The sequence below is a fragment of the Mugil cephalus genome, chromosome 1 (genome assembly GCF_022458985.1).
Source record: "Mugil cephalus isolate CIBA_MC_2020 chromosome 1, CIBA_Mcephalus_1.1, whole genome shotgun sequence".
Taxonomy (NCBI): Eukaryota; Metazoa; Chordata; class Actinopteri; order Mugiliformes; family Mugilidae; genus Mugil; species Mugil cephalus.
The window spans coordinates 28491253-28506836 of NC_061770.1; the positions used below are offsets into that span (position 1 = coordinate 28491253).

The 15584-nt window shown below is 46.0% G+C and overlaps 2 protein-coding genes across 4 annotated transcripts in view; one reads left to right on the top strand and one right to left on the bottom strand.

Annotated features, from left to right (window-relative positions):
- LOC125009548 overlaps positions 1-15584 on the bottom strand; it is a 321026-nt gene that overhangs the window by 220210 nt on the left and 85232 nt on the right. The window lies entirely within an intron of this gene.
- On the top strand, positions 1651-10531 carry LOC125009395 (CXXC-type zinc finger protein 5-like). Of its 3 annotated transcripts, none has more exons than XM_047587344.1 (5): positions 1651-1784; positions 3810-3870; positions 4120-4291; positions 5180-6220; positions 8522-10531. In XM_047587344.1, exons 3-5 carry the CDS (start codon positions 4175-4177, stop codon positions 8567-8569), a joined length of 1206 nt encoding a protein of 401 aa, XP_047443300.1. In that variant the 5' UTR covers positions 1651-1784; positions 3810-3870; positions 4120-4174; the 3' UTR covers positions 8570-10531. The 3 variants fall into 3 exon arrangements, with proteins under 3 accessions (XP_047443300.1, XP_047443282.1, XP_047443290.1); XM_047587326.1 differs by lacking the exon at positions 1651-1784 and adding an exon at positions 1819-1988; XM_047587334.1 differs by lacking the exon at positions 1651-1784 and adding an exon at positions 2228-2351.

Sequence of the window (15584 nt, forward strand, 5' to 3'; positions counted from 1 at the left end):
GAATCGATTACTCTGATAACTCTGATAACTATAAAATATAATACCCCTGAGTGTCACCTTTCAGTGGAGCACAAGATTATGATTGAATGTTGAAGCATTCAAAAGTTATGGCCTTTTCACTTAAAGTGTCCAAACGGAACAGTTCGGAAACGCCTGGTTATACATTTAGAAAAAAAGGTTAAATAAACTAATTTTGGGTCATTTTTATATGCATTTTGAACTGGAAATAGGTAAGACGTTATTGTCTGATAAACTTGTGTTATCTAGTTCACCTCTGTCCTCAGTTTCCTCTGAAGTCATCAGATAGCAAAAAAAAACAAACAAAAAACATTAGACAAACCCCTTAGATTCCTCAAGAACCAAAATCACTTGAAGTAATTCTGAAACTTCAGAGTCTTAGCTTTCAAAAGAGTCTAAGATCATGCATGAGCTCCAAACTGTTCACGGACAGCATTCAATTTACTTTAGATCGTCCTAAATAGGCGTTTTTCTGAAAAAAGGCCGGAATGTAGCAGTGAGTGACATGGCTGAACTTAACCAGAGGTGGCGCTACAAAGGTATGATCTGCTCTGTGTCTGGAGACGTTCTCACCTTCATTACTTCTGGGTTCAAGTATGTGGTCCTGATGAAATGATCAACGTGTTTAATTATTGTTCTAAGATTGTCGTCTGTGTATATATATATATATATATACATAAAGAAAAAAATCTAAATATCTTCCCTTTCTCTCTCACGTCTGTCTCCCGTCTCTATATTCTCTCTATTTTCTCTATTCCGGCGGGCAGCCAATCACCTGCAGACTCTCGCGCCTGCTGTTTTTCCCTCACCTCTGCTCAGCGCCAATCAAACTGCTCACACTGAGCGCGAGGCACGGCACACGGCGGGTGCAGACCACGGCACGAGCCAACACACACACACGCGCGCGCGCACACACACACACACACCCCTCCCCTCTAGAGGTGGGCGATACTGCAAAAATTGGTATCGATTGTACCGATACCAAATAAACACAAGGCCAGTATTGCCGATACGGATACTTTTCACCTACACAAGCAGCTATTTTCATGTAGAGCGATGCATCATCAATATCAAAACAACAAAAAACACGATGCTTGAAGGATTCTGTTTTCAGTTTTCAGGATTATGATCATAAACACAATTTACAAGACAAAATTTGCAGAAAATAAAAATACTTTTTATTTCCGAAAAGGTAATAATGTAACAAGATATAACAAGATAATCAATACAATATAAATTTAACAATATCAAAATGTAATAAGATCTTAAAAAAGAAAAAAAGAAGCACAATAAATAATGATTATAAATGAACTATGTGGGTCTACAGCTGTGACACCGAGTTGCTGCTCGATAAAACAAAGTGTAACTTAAGTATCGACCTTATCACATACGTATCGATCTCATACCAACGTGGTATCGATACTATCGATCCGCTGGATCGATCCACCCACCACTGCTCCCCTCTCCGTTACAGAACATCAGCGCCGCGTGGACCCCTGCCACAGCCCCCCCCCCCCCCCTCCACACACACACACACACACATTCACACTCCCCCCCTCCGTCTGTCGCCGCTCGCATCCGTTCATAACCTCCACCATTATTCACCCCCCCTCCCTCCCCCTCCCCCTTCGCCCCCCTCCTTTACCCCCATGGCGATGTTTTTTTCCCCTCGCGCTCTCTCTTTTCCCGCCCCTGCAGGGTCTCTCCTCTCGCCTTGAACGAGCTCATTTAACGCCTCTCTCTCTCGTCGCTCGTGCCAAGCCCAGGTGATTATCCCCCCCCCCATCCCCCCTCCTCCCCCTCCTATTCCTCCTCCTCCTCCTCCTCCTCCTTCCCGCCAGCCATGATCCGTGGCGGGATAATTCCCAGACGGTCTTCTTCTTCCTCCTCTTCCTCCTCTTCCTCTCATCACCCTCTTCCTCCTCTTCCTCTTCCTCTTCCTCCTCCTCCTCCTCCTCCTCGCAGGACCGGTAAGTAACGACAGCACGCGCCGTCCATCTTCTGTGTACTCCTCTCGTGACTGTGGCCGCGGTATTTATCGGCTAATATCGGTCTGGCTTTATTTGGGGTGGGGGGCGGGGGGGTGGGGGCTCATCACCCCCCCCCCCCCTCCCTCCCCCTCACTCTCACACACACACACACACACACACGCGCACACACACCCTCCCCCTCCCTTCCTCCTCCTCCTCCTCCTCCCCCCTTTCTCTCGCTGTGCCTGAGGGGGGGTTGGGGGGCGGTGTGAATATGTCGCGTGGGAGAGCGGTTTTCCCCTCGCGGTTGGTGGCCACCGTGACCTTCTGTCTGAGCTCGCGCAGCCCGGTTGACCAGACAGGGTAATTAGTTACGCCTCGAGGGAGGGAGGGAGGGAGGGGGAGGGGGGGAGAGGGGGGTGCGAAGAGAGACACATTTACACACCGGCTACACACACACGCACGCGCTGCTGCATGCACATGCACACACACTCATTTTGGACTCATTCACACATCTGTTCGGTGCAGACTCGCAGTGATTGTGCTCATTTTGTCCAGCTGTGCGTGCGCGTGTGTTTGTGTGTTCGTGTTTATATTGAGGAATGGGGCTCAACCTTTCACAGAACACCATCGTTGTGGGGACATTGTCATTGTGGGGACACCAGCGTTGTCATTGTCTCATCCTTTTTGAGGGTTACAGCCTGGTTCAGCTGGTTGGTTTTAGGCTACAGCCCCGGGTTAGGCCTGGTTAGGCCTGGTTAGGCCTGGTTAGGCCTGGTCAGGCCGGGTTAGGCCGGGTCAGGCCGGGTTAGGCCAGGTTAGGCCAGGTCAGGCCGGGTTAGGCCGGGTTAGGCCTGGTTAGGCCTGGTCAGGCCGGGTTAGGCCGGGTTAGGCCTGGTTAGGCCTGGTTAGGCCGGGTTAGGCTGGGTTAGGCCGGGTTAGACCAGGTTAGGCCGGGTTAGGCCGGGTTAGGCCTGGTTAGACCAGGTTAGGCCGGGTTAGGCCGGGTTAGGCCTGGTTAGGCTGGGTTAGGCCGGGTTAGACCAGGTTAGGCCGGGTTAGGCCGGGTTAGGCCGGGTTAGGCCTGGTCAGGCCGGGTTAGGCCGGGTTAGGCCAGGTCAGGTGGATGCATCATGTCAGTGGAAAGTCCTCCCTAAGCTGTGTGTATGTGTGTGAGGTCAGAGGTCAGCTCAGACAGGAAGTCCACACTGGTACAAAGATGTACCTTGTTCCAGATTCTACCGACACTCTATAACTGTGGGAAACAAACCACAAACACAATTAAATGGCTAATGACAATGGAAAGGTTTCCAGGGGACCACAAACAGTGATGGAGCTGCTGTGATTCTCTTGTTGGTCAAAGGTCTATGACTTCTGACACCTGGAATTGTTTCCTTATATGCCTCTGGCTTATTATTAGGTTGTCAGTTCAGATTGTCTGACGAAATATTGACAATTAATGTGGTGTTAATAAGGTTTAAATATTTATTCCTCCTCGCCGCTGTTGACGTGGTGTTTCTGTATTTGCTTGTATTTTGAGTATTTGCAGCACATGTGTCATCAAATGGGATTTCAAAATGTCAAATGTGTGAACTTCCTGTCTGAGGTGACACAGCTGGACAAACCTAAAGCATTGACAAACCTGTGTGTGAATGAGTCTCCAATGAGTCCGCAAGGCTCATGAGGAATCATGTGACAAAAATAAAACGAAATTTATGTGCATTTCGGCTCATTCCTAACACCAACGAGAGGCTAACACAAACAAGGTCCTTGTTGGGCCAGAAATCAGAGTGTTAACTTTCTGTCTTTTCTTCTCTACAGTCAATTTGTCACAGCAGCAAGTTCCTCCCGTTGCCCATGCTTGAATGGATCGGATGTAGAGGTGAGTGTATTTTAATTGATCTGGGAAAATGCCGCTCTGCAAATCTTTGGCTTGCTCATTGGGTCAGTTCAAAGGAAGATAAAAGAAAAGGAGGAGGGAAGTTTCAGATGTTACCTCAGGGCTGGTTTCGTACAGGAAGGTTCCAAGGTCCTCATCCGTTGGTACTTGGTACAAGGACGCTAGGGAGGAGATAGGCAACTGGGTTAGAACGGAGAATTAACAAAAGAAGCTCTGTCTTTTCATTTGCAGAGTAAAATCTGCCCACGCACTCGACTGCCTGGAAACTGTGTTTGTATGTGAGGTCATGTCGGGCATGACAAGCGGCGTGTGCGTGGAGAGTGACCTCTCCTCGATGCTCCAGAGAAGCTCCACCCCCTCGCACCATCACCCAAATCACCACGCTTATGGCGGGCAGGGCCAGGTGAGTCGCTTTTCAACATCCATCCTTTGGCATCCAGTGACGACCCTGGAATGGATCAGAAGGATAGGAAGAGGGAGGTTTTTCCACATTTAAAAGGGCACAGATACTATCCACAGACTGATAGAAAACATGCTGCATGCACCTCTCAGGAACCAGGAGCACATTTTAATGTGTAGTGTCACTCATCCAAGCTGGGTCCATGTTTACAGTGAAAGTGATGAGCATCAATGGCATTAACCCTCCATGGTCCAGGAACCATATGTGGTAACTTCATATCATTGTTGCTCTCATTGAGCTTTAGAAGCATGTGGTCTTCATTCGGCCAATCAGTGTCTGAATCAGCTCTGATGTTCTAATGCCCTAAATACATGTTGCATTTTTTTAAGGACAAGAAACCAGATATGGGAAATTCACTAAATCTTGATATGGGCGGCACAGCAACTCAGTCACTGGCACTGATACCTCCAAGCAAGGAGGTCTGGGTAGAGTTTGCATGTTCTCCCTGTGTCTGTGTGAATTTTCTCCAAGTACTCCAATGTCCTCCCACCTCCAAAGACATGCTCCTTAGGCTGATTTGTGACTCTAAATTGTCTAAATCTAAAGCCCTAGGTGTTGTCTCTCTAAGCCCTGCGATAGACTGGTGACCTGTCCATGGTGACAGCCCAATGACATGTGGTATAGGCTCTAGCAACCTCCACGACCCTAGTGAGGATATGTGGTAGAGGATGAGATTAATCTTGATTTCCTGATTTTCAAAGCCAACAACATGTCTCTATTGACGTTCATGGTCTCTGGTTAACACATCTCTGATTGTCTCTACCTTTAGCTCCACCCACTCATACCAGTATGAAACCATGATCAGCATGTTAAGAACAACGTTTGTTGCAGGTGTCGAGTTTGGCTCCGATTCTGGACTACACCACAGAGATGGACCGTTACCGCTCATCCATCGCCAGCTTCTACAAGACCAACGTCAACATGAATGTGACAAACTTCCCTCAGTCAGCAAAACTGGCGGCCCGTTTGGCTGCTGCCACTCCCATCTTCCCTCCCACTTCTGCCAGGCTGGGCGCCATAGCGTCGGGACCCTGGGGTTGTCACGACAACATGAACATGAACATGAACCACCCAGCCGCCATGTTCTGGGGTCGACCCAAACCTGTGGCTGCTGCGCCGGCGCATCATCAACACCACCATCCCTCGGCAACGCCGGGTCACATGACCCCCTCACACCCCCACAGTACCAGCATGCACCAGGGTGGCGGGGCATCAGGAGCAGGAGGACTTGGGGGGAGCAGTGAGGGGGGAGGAGCTGAGAAACACGGACATACGGCCTCACTTCCTGTTACACAGGCGACGGCACACCATCACCCTATGGCGCCGAGCAACGGGAACTTCCTGGCGGGTTACGGTGGTGGTGCGGACTGTGGGGTTATGAACAAGCAGGGACACACCCACACAGACATAATGGGCCTATCGGATGGAGGCAACTGCAATGGGGGAGGGGTGATGGGTAGTAGCTTCCTGGGGGGGCTGGGATTACCCCCCGGGGTTATTGTCATGGCGATGGGGTCTGCCGGTGGCGGGATCTCCGAGGCTAGCAGCGCATTTCAGATGACAGGGGGCCAGCGGGCGCTAACGGACTGTCAGCAACATGCCAGCTCCTCGCCCCGCCCTGCCTCTTCTTCGCCATCGTCGTCAGGGGTGGCAGGGGGAGCCGTTTCCTTATCTTCATCGTCTTCTTCGTCATCCGGGACGGCGGCCAAGCGGAAGAGGAAGCGGTGCGGTGTGTGTGGACCATGCCGCCGCCTCATCAACTGTGGAGTCTGCTCATCGTGTCGCAACAGAAAAACCGGTCACCAGATCTGCAAGTTCAGGAAGTGTGAGGAGCTGAAGAAGAAACCGGGGGGAGGAGGGGGAGGGCTGGAGGTGAGGGACACACACATATTTAACAGTAGGCTTTTCAAACTGAATTAGTTTGCAAGGAAAAAAAAACTCCCATGTACAGAATAATCATGATTCAAGATGAGATGTGCAGGTTCCTCAGTGTTTTGGAAAGACCCTGGAGTCTCTCCTCATCGTCTACCATCGTGCCTGTAACACCCAGGGTTAGATATGCCTCGTTAAACTTTCTTGTCTTTACTTTTTATTGTGCAGTTGCTGTGTTGGTTGCAGCTTTTTATTTTATGGTACTTCTAATAGGTGGTTTAGGACACGCAGACGCTAGCATCATAGCTGATGTGCACCTCACCAGAAACGGAACATGAGCTGTGATTGATCTTTTTGGTAGCAGTTTGTTTCCTCTTCAGTATTTCCATCTGCTTCTCCATTTGTATGATTTGTGTTCAGTGAAAGGAAGGAAGTAGAAATTAAATTGTGCTAAATCATAACCTAAAAAAAAGACACAGTAGGAATGGCTTGCACCGGTGTAGGCTACGTAGTTAGATTATGAGCCTTTAGGTGGAACCTGATTCATTGTTATATACACCACATGACCAAAAAGAAAAAAATCGCCACCAGGACATAGGCTGAGCTCATAGTCCAGAGCCTCCGGGTAGATAATTAGTTCATGGTGATGAACAACAAGCTATTTAAGACCAACTGATGCAATGAGGAGCTTCTCATTTCTTCAACAACCATGTGTAAAGACACATCCTGTGGTGGTGGAGGAGATGTTAGTCTGGTGGAGAAGATGTTAGCCTGGTGGAGGAGATGTTAGTCTGGTGGAGGATGTTAGCCTGGTGGAGGAGATGTTAGTCTGGTGGAGGAGATGTTAGTCTGGTGGAGGAGATGTTAGTCTGGTGGAGGAGATGTTAGTCTGGTGGAGGAGATGTTAGCTGGTGGAGGAGATGTTAGTCTGGTGGAGGAGATGTTAGTCTGGAGGAGGAGATGTTAGTCTGGTGGTGGAGGAGATGTTAGTCTGGTGGAGGAGATGTTAGTCTGGAGGAGGAGATGTTAGTCTGGTGGTGGAGGAGATGTTAGTCTGGTGGAGGAGATGTTAGTCTGGAGGAGGAGATGTTAGTCTGGTGGAGGAGATGTTAGTCTGGAGGAGGAGATGTTAGTCTGGTGGAGGAGGAGATGTTAGTCTGGTGGAGGAGATGTTAGTCTGGTGGAGGAGATGTTAGTCTGGAGGAGGAGGGTCAAATCATTGGCTGCATCAAGCAGAGGAAACATCTAGAAACTACTGAAACTGGCTTAAGACCTTTATTCCAGACTGGAAGGATAGTGGAGAACCATGTTCTACCAGGAAGAAATAAATCCTGATTGATGGAGAAACGTTTGGAAGAAAAGCAGCAGTAGAACTCAGGGCTGTGTTTAATAGTTGAACAACGCCTCAGTGAATGCTTCTGTAATCAAAGCTAAATGCGATTCAACAAAATATTAGAGTATGTGACCTTTATTTTGACCAGGCAGTGTATTTATAATATATTTGCAATATCATTATCATATTTGTTTATGTCATTATTTGACATTTTTATGGTTTGTGATGTGAGGTGGTGATGACCCGCTAGTTTGGAAACTACTAAACTGAAGCATAAAGTATGTGTTCTTGTCTGTCTATATTTGTGAGGACCATCAGAGAGTGTTTCATCTGTTTGACAGTTGGGAATGCCCTCACAAAGGTAGTGAATGTGTGCCCCAGTTAGTCTCTAATTGGACCGGTGGAGGCTGGAGGTGACAGCAGGGCGTTAGCAGGTGGTTTCGTAGCGTTGCCTCATTCCTCTTTGATGTCACCCTGCCACTAACTCTACTCTGCAAAGGACTATGAGTAATTTGTTACTGCAGGACTTTACTTTACCAACTATAAATGACTCATTAAAAAAAACTTGATTATAAACTGATTATAATCTAAATAAAAACTCAATAAATAGAGCAACCAGAGAGGGACCCATTTATTTTCTGGTACTTGCAGAGCAATGATTCGGTCAAAGATCTGGAAAGTGTTACAAATAATCATCGTCTTAGTGAACCAGAGCACTAGGAGAGAAATAGGACATTTGAAAGTAAACAAGACCATTCATTGACACACAAACATTGTGATGCTTTGTAGCGCTTCTTAGCCTCACAGCTAACAGTAGGGCTTCCTAGCCTCCCAGCTAACACTAGGGCTTACTAGCCTCCCAGCTAACAGTAGGGCTTCCTAGCCTCACAGCCAACAGTAGGGCTTCCTAGCCTCCCAGACACGTTGTCCAGAAAGATCTCACTTCTTTTTCTGTCTTTTTTTTTCAGCGACCGCCCTCCGTCCCGACCGCTGAGGCATTTCGTTGGTTTTTCTAGCCTTCCCTCTACTAACAGAGTCTCCGTCACATCCAGACAAAAAATCAAGGCTTGGACAAAATCTGGATCGGAACCAGATTCCAGTTTTACACTGTGTGGATGGCAGTTTTAGATCCCACCTCAGCTGGAAGAGGAAGAGGAGGCAGTTTGGCCACAGTTTGTTGTGTTGATGCCACAACTGCATGTTTCACAGGAAAAATTCATTGCCCAGTTTTGCATAGATGCAAACAGGATGTTCACAAGGAAGCTAACTGGATAAAATATCTGTGTTCTTGTTAGTGATTCAGAAGGTAAGCTGTCAGCTGAACTTCTTTGTTTGGTGATTCACATCCATGCACAAAAAGAACAGAAGTGGAGAACAACGCCAGCTAAAATGTTTGTACATGAACAGATGTGACTGGTCTGAGACACTCAGACGTCCTCTCTTCTCCAGTTCCAGTTGTCATTGCTTCAGATGTCATCACCAAACATCTCCAACTAGTGTTTTAATGCCGTATCTTTAAATAATGACAATGCTGTTACACGTCTCTGTGAATCTTTGACTGAAGATCTAAGCATTGAATTGTTCCTCCACCGTCGGCGTATTTGGTTTTAGATCACGTCATGTTTTTAGGTGCTTGGTTCCATAGTTCAGACGGCTGGTTCAGCGCTTTCTTTCACCAGCAGACGTCAGATCTGGTAGGTCTGATGTTTGGTCATGTGACATGGACGTCACATTTACCTCATGTAGCTTATGTAGCCTTGGTAGGTCCACGACTGACCAACCTTCATCGGCTGTAACGGTGAAACTGCCTCCTCGTTCCGCTTCCTCTGAACAAACATCACTGTAGCCAAACCAGGACGATTCAGTTTGACCAAAACCGGACGACAAGTTAACCTCAACGGAAAACCTTCACCGCCGAGGGAGACCGAGCGGACCTCAGCAGGAAGTGATCCAGGAGTGTTCTTAAGGAGCACAGCTTCACTGCTGCAGGACTACAACTACCACATCACTGTTATCTGTCTCTTCTGTCTACCTCCTCCTCAAGAACTTTTCAAGGCACCTTGATTGATTTTTACTGAGCTGTGTTCATGCTGATATGACGCATCTGCTTCTGAACTCACTGCGAGGTCCAGACCTGGTGTTTTTACTTCAGTCTGCTGTCTGAGTCTGAGTATTGAAGTCTATTAGAAAGTTCTCAGGGCACAGTCTCACTTCCAGCCGGTTTTATATCAACCAAATGAAATAATTCTCGTCTTTTTGATAAAAGGAACCCGTGGAAGGTTTGTAAGTTCTGTTCCCATCGGCCCCTCCACTCCCAAACATTCAGATAACGCTGGACCTGGGAGAGAGTTGAGAACCAGATGTTCTTGTATCAGAACCAGAATCCAAGCGTGGGAACTCGCAGGGAACCTTTGGATCCTCTGATGTTCTGAGCTGAACCTTGGAGAGAAAAGGAACCGAAAGAGATCCGATCAGAACATTCCAGCTTAAAAATGTGTCATTTCCAACACGCCTGTGGGTCGTGGGTCGACATCAAGTAATTCACATTCGACGCCAAGAACTCCAAACAGTCATTAGGTTTCACTTTAGTCCCGTCCCATTTTTTTCTTCTGGTGACAGTGTAATTGTCCAGTGGACTAAAAGAGTCACCTGACAGGTAATAACCTCTGATTCCCTCTAGCGCCGCCAACAGGTCAAAGCTGAACCCAAACACTCCCACTCCCCTGCAGGCGTGTTGGAAATATTTCCTGATTTAAATCTGTGTTTTATAGTTTGAATATCATGAGGGTTTGCGTTGGCCCCGCCTCTCTCTGCAGGAACTGAAAACCAAGCGCCCCCCTTTCCTTCCCCGTCTTGTGCTGGACTGGGTGATGGGGGAGGAAGGGTGCGTTTGTTTCACGAGCGTCTGTCCCGCTCCTCGTGTGTTCCGTCTGTGACCTCCTCATGTACTGAATTATAATAAAGAATTTCAGAGACGACGGATGTCAGCTGGTTGCATCACTCAGGACGAGCGTGTGTGTCTGTACATCCTTTATTATCTGTCTTTCTGGGGACCAGTCTTTAGTTCTTTGCTATTTCAGCGAGGACATTTATAAGAATAAGAAGCACGACAACAAGTTCATATCGTCATTGCCCAGTGAAAAAGAAAGTAATAAAATAACATGCACAGTAAAATATGATATATACAATAAAAACACACAGCAGCAGGGAAATGAATAGAATTGGTAAGATTAGGGGGAAATAGCATCATTTAACAGTAAACAATTAACCTATAGTGGCATCTATGTTGATGCGAATGTGTCTATTGAGTGTAGGTGGACTGGGGAATAAATGTAAATCTGGATATTGGAGGAGAGGTTGAAGGTGTGAGGGATTTGACATCTTGAACGGGTGGAAACTGGTTTTTATTCTATTAGTTGTGGATTTGATAACTCAGTCATCTCTTCCCAGGAGGCAGAGTGGAGATCAGATTATATCCAGGCTGGGTGGGTTTGGTCCGTGTGGATTTCTCTTTCAGGGCAACGGTTACAATTAGGGCTGTGATTATGGGATGGATTATGTCAGTGAATGTCTTCATTGAGATGGCTGTACTAACGCACAGAGAGACGGGGATCAAGGTTGCCCCTGGCAACGTGGCGCCGCTGCCGTGTTGCTAGGCAACAGAGTTAACAATGGACCGCCACCCAGTGTTCTAGGATGTGGGCGTGGCCACACACACATTATCTACAGATGTCTTAGTGAAGACAGACATTCATTGACATAATGCATTCTCTACCTCACAGGTGTCAAACATACGGCCCACGGGCCTAAATCGGGCCCATGGAAGGATGAATTTGCAAAGTGTTTGATTGATTGAAATTTCGAATATGAAGACAAAAAATTTATAGATAAGTTCAGATAAGATAAGATAAGACTTTATCGATCTCCACTCCGGGAATACAAATGTTACAGCAGCAAAAGTGAAGAAAAACCTGTGACCAGAAGAAAATTAAGGCGGGCGTAGAGAGCAGTCAACAAACAAGAACATTTAAAAAGAAGATAAAGTGTGAAGAAGTGTAACTTATAAACTCCCTCCCCTTCACTAGACGTGATGCCTGATGCTTACAGATAATTAGGATTTGTTTCATACGTTGCGTTAAATAAACATAAATCTGATTAATTAGAGCTGCCGACACCTCTTCAGAACAGTGTCTTTGTCTTTGCTTTAACTCCAAGATGAACCTGTTCTATAATCTCACTGCGAACTGAAACATAAAAGAATTCAATTTTGTTACAACAAAAAGGAAATAAAAAGACGACTACATTGTAGACATTAACTACTATTCCTAGATTTCACACAGCTGGACATAACACACCCCTGAGGCCTAGAACTAAGCACAATCTGCACTTCTTTCTCTTAAATGTATTTCCTCTTCACACTAAAACATATAGAAACATTAGGAGTTGTGTTTATTTATAGTATTTATTACGCTGAATCTGCCCCCTGAGCTAAAATGAGTTTGACCCCCTGTTCTAACTCTAACGATGAACAGTTTAATATTTTTCTATTAATCTTATTAAATTATTCCCAAGGAGAAGAGGCTATTGATTTGGTTGCAGATCTTCTTGGAAAGATACTCTAAATAGTTTATTAAGTTCTAGTGTGAAAAATGAATTAAATTTACATCTTTTATGCATATTTATGACATTTTATTGGGTCGACATTGATGCTTCTCCTAGTTTGATTCATGTGGTGAGTGAGAGGAGACTTTTTAAATGGTTTCTTGTTTTGGTGATGACATTCATCTCTATATAGGAGATAAATTTGTGCGTTCGTATGATTTGATGGTTTCTACAGCAGTGGCATCATAATGTTCACATTAAGACGTGTTTTGAATGAAGTTTTGAATGAAGGCTGCCTCATCACATCCTTTACCCTGAAACTAAATCTCACCCCTGAAACAGTCTTGGAAAGAAGAGAGGACCCAAACTGTCCTCACTTTGATGGTGTAAAACTCAAACTGGTCCTCAGAAAGATAGCTGTTCAGGAACACACACACACACACACACACACACACACACACACACACACACACACACACACACACACACACACACACACACACACACACACACACAGCCATGGTGACAGGCTTAAATAAAATACATAAATGAGAACAGACCGATGCATAAATAAATAAATAAAGAGTCTGTAATAAAATGACACCTGATCTCTAAATTAAAAAGTAAATTTTGCCTTTTTCCTCCAAATGTTAAAAATTCACTCTAAATAATAAAAAAGATAAATTCATCTGTACTAACTCACTGTCAGATTCCCATCTGGAGGAGGAGGAGGAGGAGGATCTGGCTCCATCTGCAGGAGAGAACCACCAACTGCAGCTGGTGAATAAATTCTCCTCATTATGTTCAGCTGATGACCCATAATACTGGTTCATAATACTAATACTAATACTGGTGGTGACCTGTGTTATTTTCTTATATACACTACATACGTGTATTTTGAGTATTTTGACCACATTGAAAACGTCCCAACTATCGGATGTAGATCAACACTAGGTGATGAACATCCATAAGATTTTATTGCTACCGATGCTGTTAACGATTCCATTCTTCATCGATTTCCTCATCGACTCCTTCTGTGAACTTCTGGTCCAGGAAAAAGTGAACAACAGCAGCTTTAAGCAGTTTCTAAAGCAGAGATAAGAGCTTGTGTAAGAAAACAAAACACTGGATCCTCACTAGCTCTGCTCACGACAGCTGCATTCGTTGACTGGAGATGGTCAAACACGAGGCACTGATGCTTTATTGTGTTGGTGGCGTTGTCGTACGCGCATGAAACTGGGCTGCTGCATAAGTTACACATTGCGCTGTTCCAGTGTAGCAGTAGTAGTAGTAGTAGTAGTAGTAGTAGCAGTAGTAGTAGTAGTAGTAGTAGCAGTAGCAGTAGCAGTAGCAGTAGCAGTAGCAGTAGTAGTAGCAGTAGCAGTAGCAGTAGCAGTAGTAGTAGTAGTAGCAGTAGTAGTAGTAGCAGTAGCAGTAGCAGTAGTAGCAGTAGCAGTAGCAGTAGCAGTAGCAGTAGTAGCAGTAGTAGTAGTAGTAGTAGTAGTAGCAGTAGCAGTAGCAGTAGCAGCAGTAGCAGTAGTAGTAGCAGTAGTAGCAGTAGTAGCAGTAGCAGTAGTAGTAGTAGTAGTAGTAGTAGTAGTAGTAGTAGTAGCAGTAGCAGTAGCAGCAGTAGCAGTAGCAGTAGCAGTAGTAGCAGTAGTAGCAGTAGTAGTAGTAGCAGTAGCAGTAGCAGCAGTAGCAGTAGTAGTAGTAGCAGTGAGTAGCAGTAGCAGTAGTAGCAGTAGTAGCTAGTAGCAGTAGTAGCAGTAGCGTAGAGTAGAGAGCTAGTAGAGTATAGAGTAGTAGCAGTAGCAGTAGCAGCAGTAGCAGTAGCAGTAGCAGTAGTAGCAGTAGTAGCAGTAGTAGTAGTAGCAGTAGCAGTAGCAGCAGTAGCAGTAGTAGTAGTAGCAGCAGCAGTAGTAGCAGTAGCAGTAGCAGTAGTAGCAGTAGCAGTAGCAGTAGCAGTAGCAGTAGTAGCAGTAGCAGTAGTAGTAGTAACTGGGCAGCTTCTTTTCCTCTGGCAAAATGAGCCAGAAAACAGCTGTAACAAAGTGAAAACACCTAAAACATCTGTCAGAAGGACGTCGTACTCTCGTAATTACCAAACCATTGAGGACACAGAACCATCAGTCGGTATGTTGCAAACAGCCAGACGGCTCTCAAGAAACGAGTTGAGAGAAAAAGACTCCAGCGCTGCTGTCTACCTGGAGAAGGTGGAGGTAAAGTAGAAACACCACGACCGGGCCAAGAAACATCTGAATACAGATCACTAAAAGTAGGGCTTATTACCAAACACCCATTTTATGCAACTGTCGTTAGGCTAAAGTTGTCGCCAGTTTGTAAAGTGTAGTTATTGCCAGTTGCACTGCGCTGCTTTTTGTATTGGTTTTCCAAAAGTTCGGTAATTTTTATTCTGATTCCTCACTTCATTAGATTCATGTCTGTCTCTTCTTTAGAACAGCTTCATTTTGCCTGTTTTACTACTAGTGTTGAATTATTCTACAATATTCACTCATCGTGACAATAAAATAGTTCATTATGTTGATCTACTGCATTAATTCCTCCTTCGGTCGGTGGAAAATGTTGTTAACACTTCATCATGTATGAAAAAGATACTGGGATACAGGTCAGAGGTTTTGTGGACTGATGATGGATGGATGGATGATGGATGGATGGATGGACCCGTGGATGGATGGATGGATGGATGGATAGATGGATGGAGGGATGATGGATGGATGATGGATGGATGGATGGATGGAGGGGGAGGAGATGGATGATGATGGATGGATGGAAGGATGGATGGATGGAGGGATGGATGGAGGGTGGATGGAATGGATGGATGGATGGATGGAGGATGGATGGATGAGGGATGAGGGAGGGATGGATGGATGGATGGATGGATGGATGATGGAGGAGGGAGGGATGGGAGGATGGATGGAGGATGATGGAGGATAGGATGATGGATGGATGATGGATGGATGGATGGATGGATGGATGGATGGATGGATGGATGATGGATGGAGGGATGATGGATGGATGGAGGGATGATGGATGATGGATGGAGGGATGATGGATGGATGGATGGAGGGATGGTAAATGAGGGTAGGGTTAAGCTGGTCGGGGCTGGAACCATTAAAGGTTCCATGAGAGTCATTCTTCACACAGTGGCACAGGAAACGTCTCAGTCTTTGAAGAAGGACAAAGCTACATGTGGTGGTAGACGACAGACTAATGGCCCTTCTTCATGACCCGAACCCTATGGAGAACCACAGACACTGGAGAACCACGGACACTGGAGAACCACGGATAAAGGAGAACCACGGACACTGGAGAACCACGGACAAAGGAGAACCACGGACACTGGAGAACCAGACACTGGAGAACCACGGACACTGGAGAACCACGGACAAAGGAGAACCACGGACACTG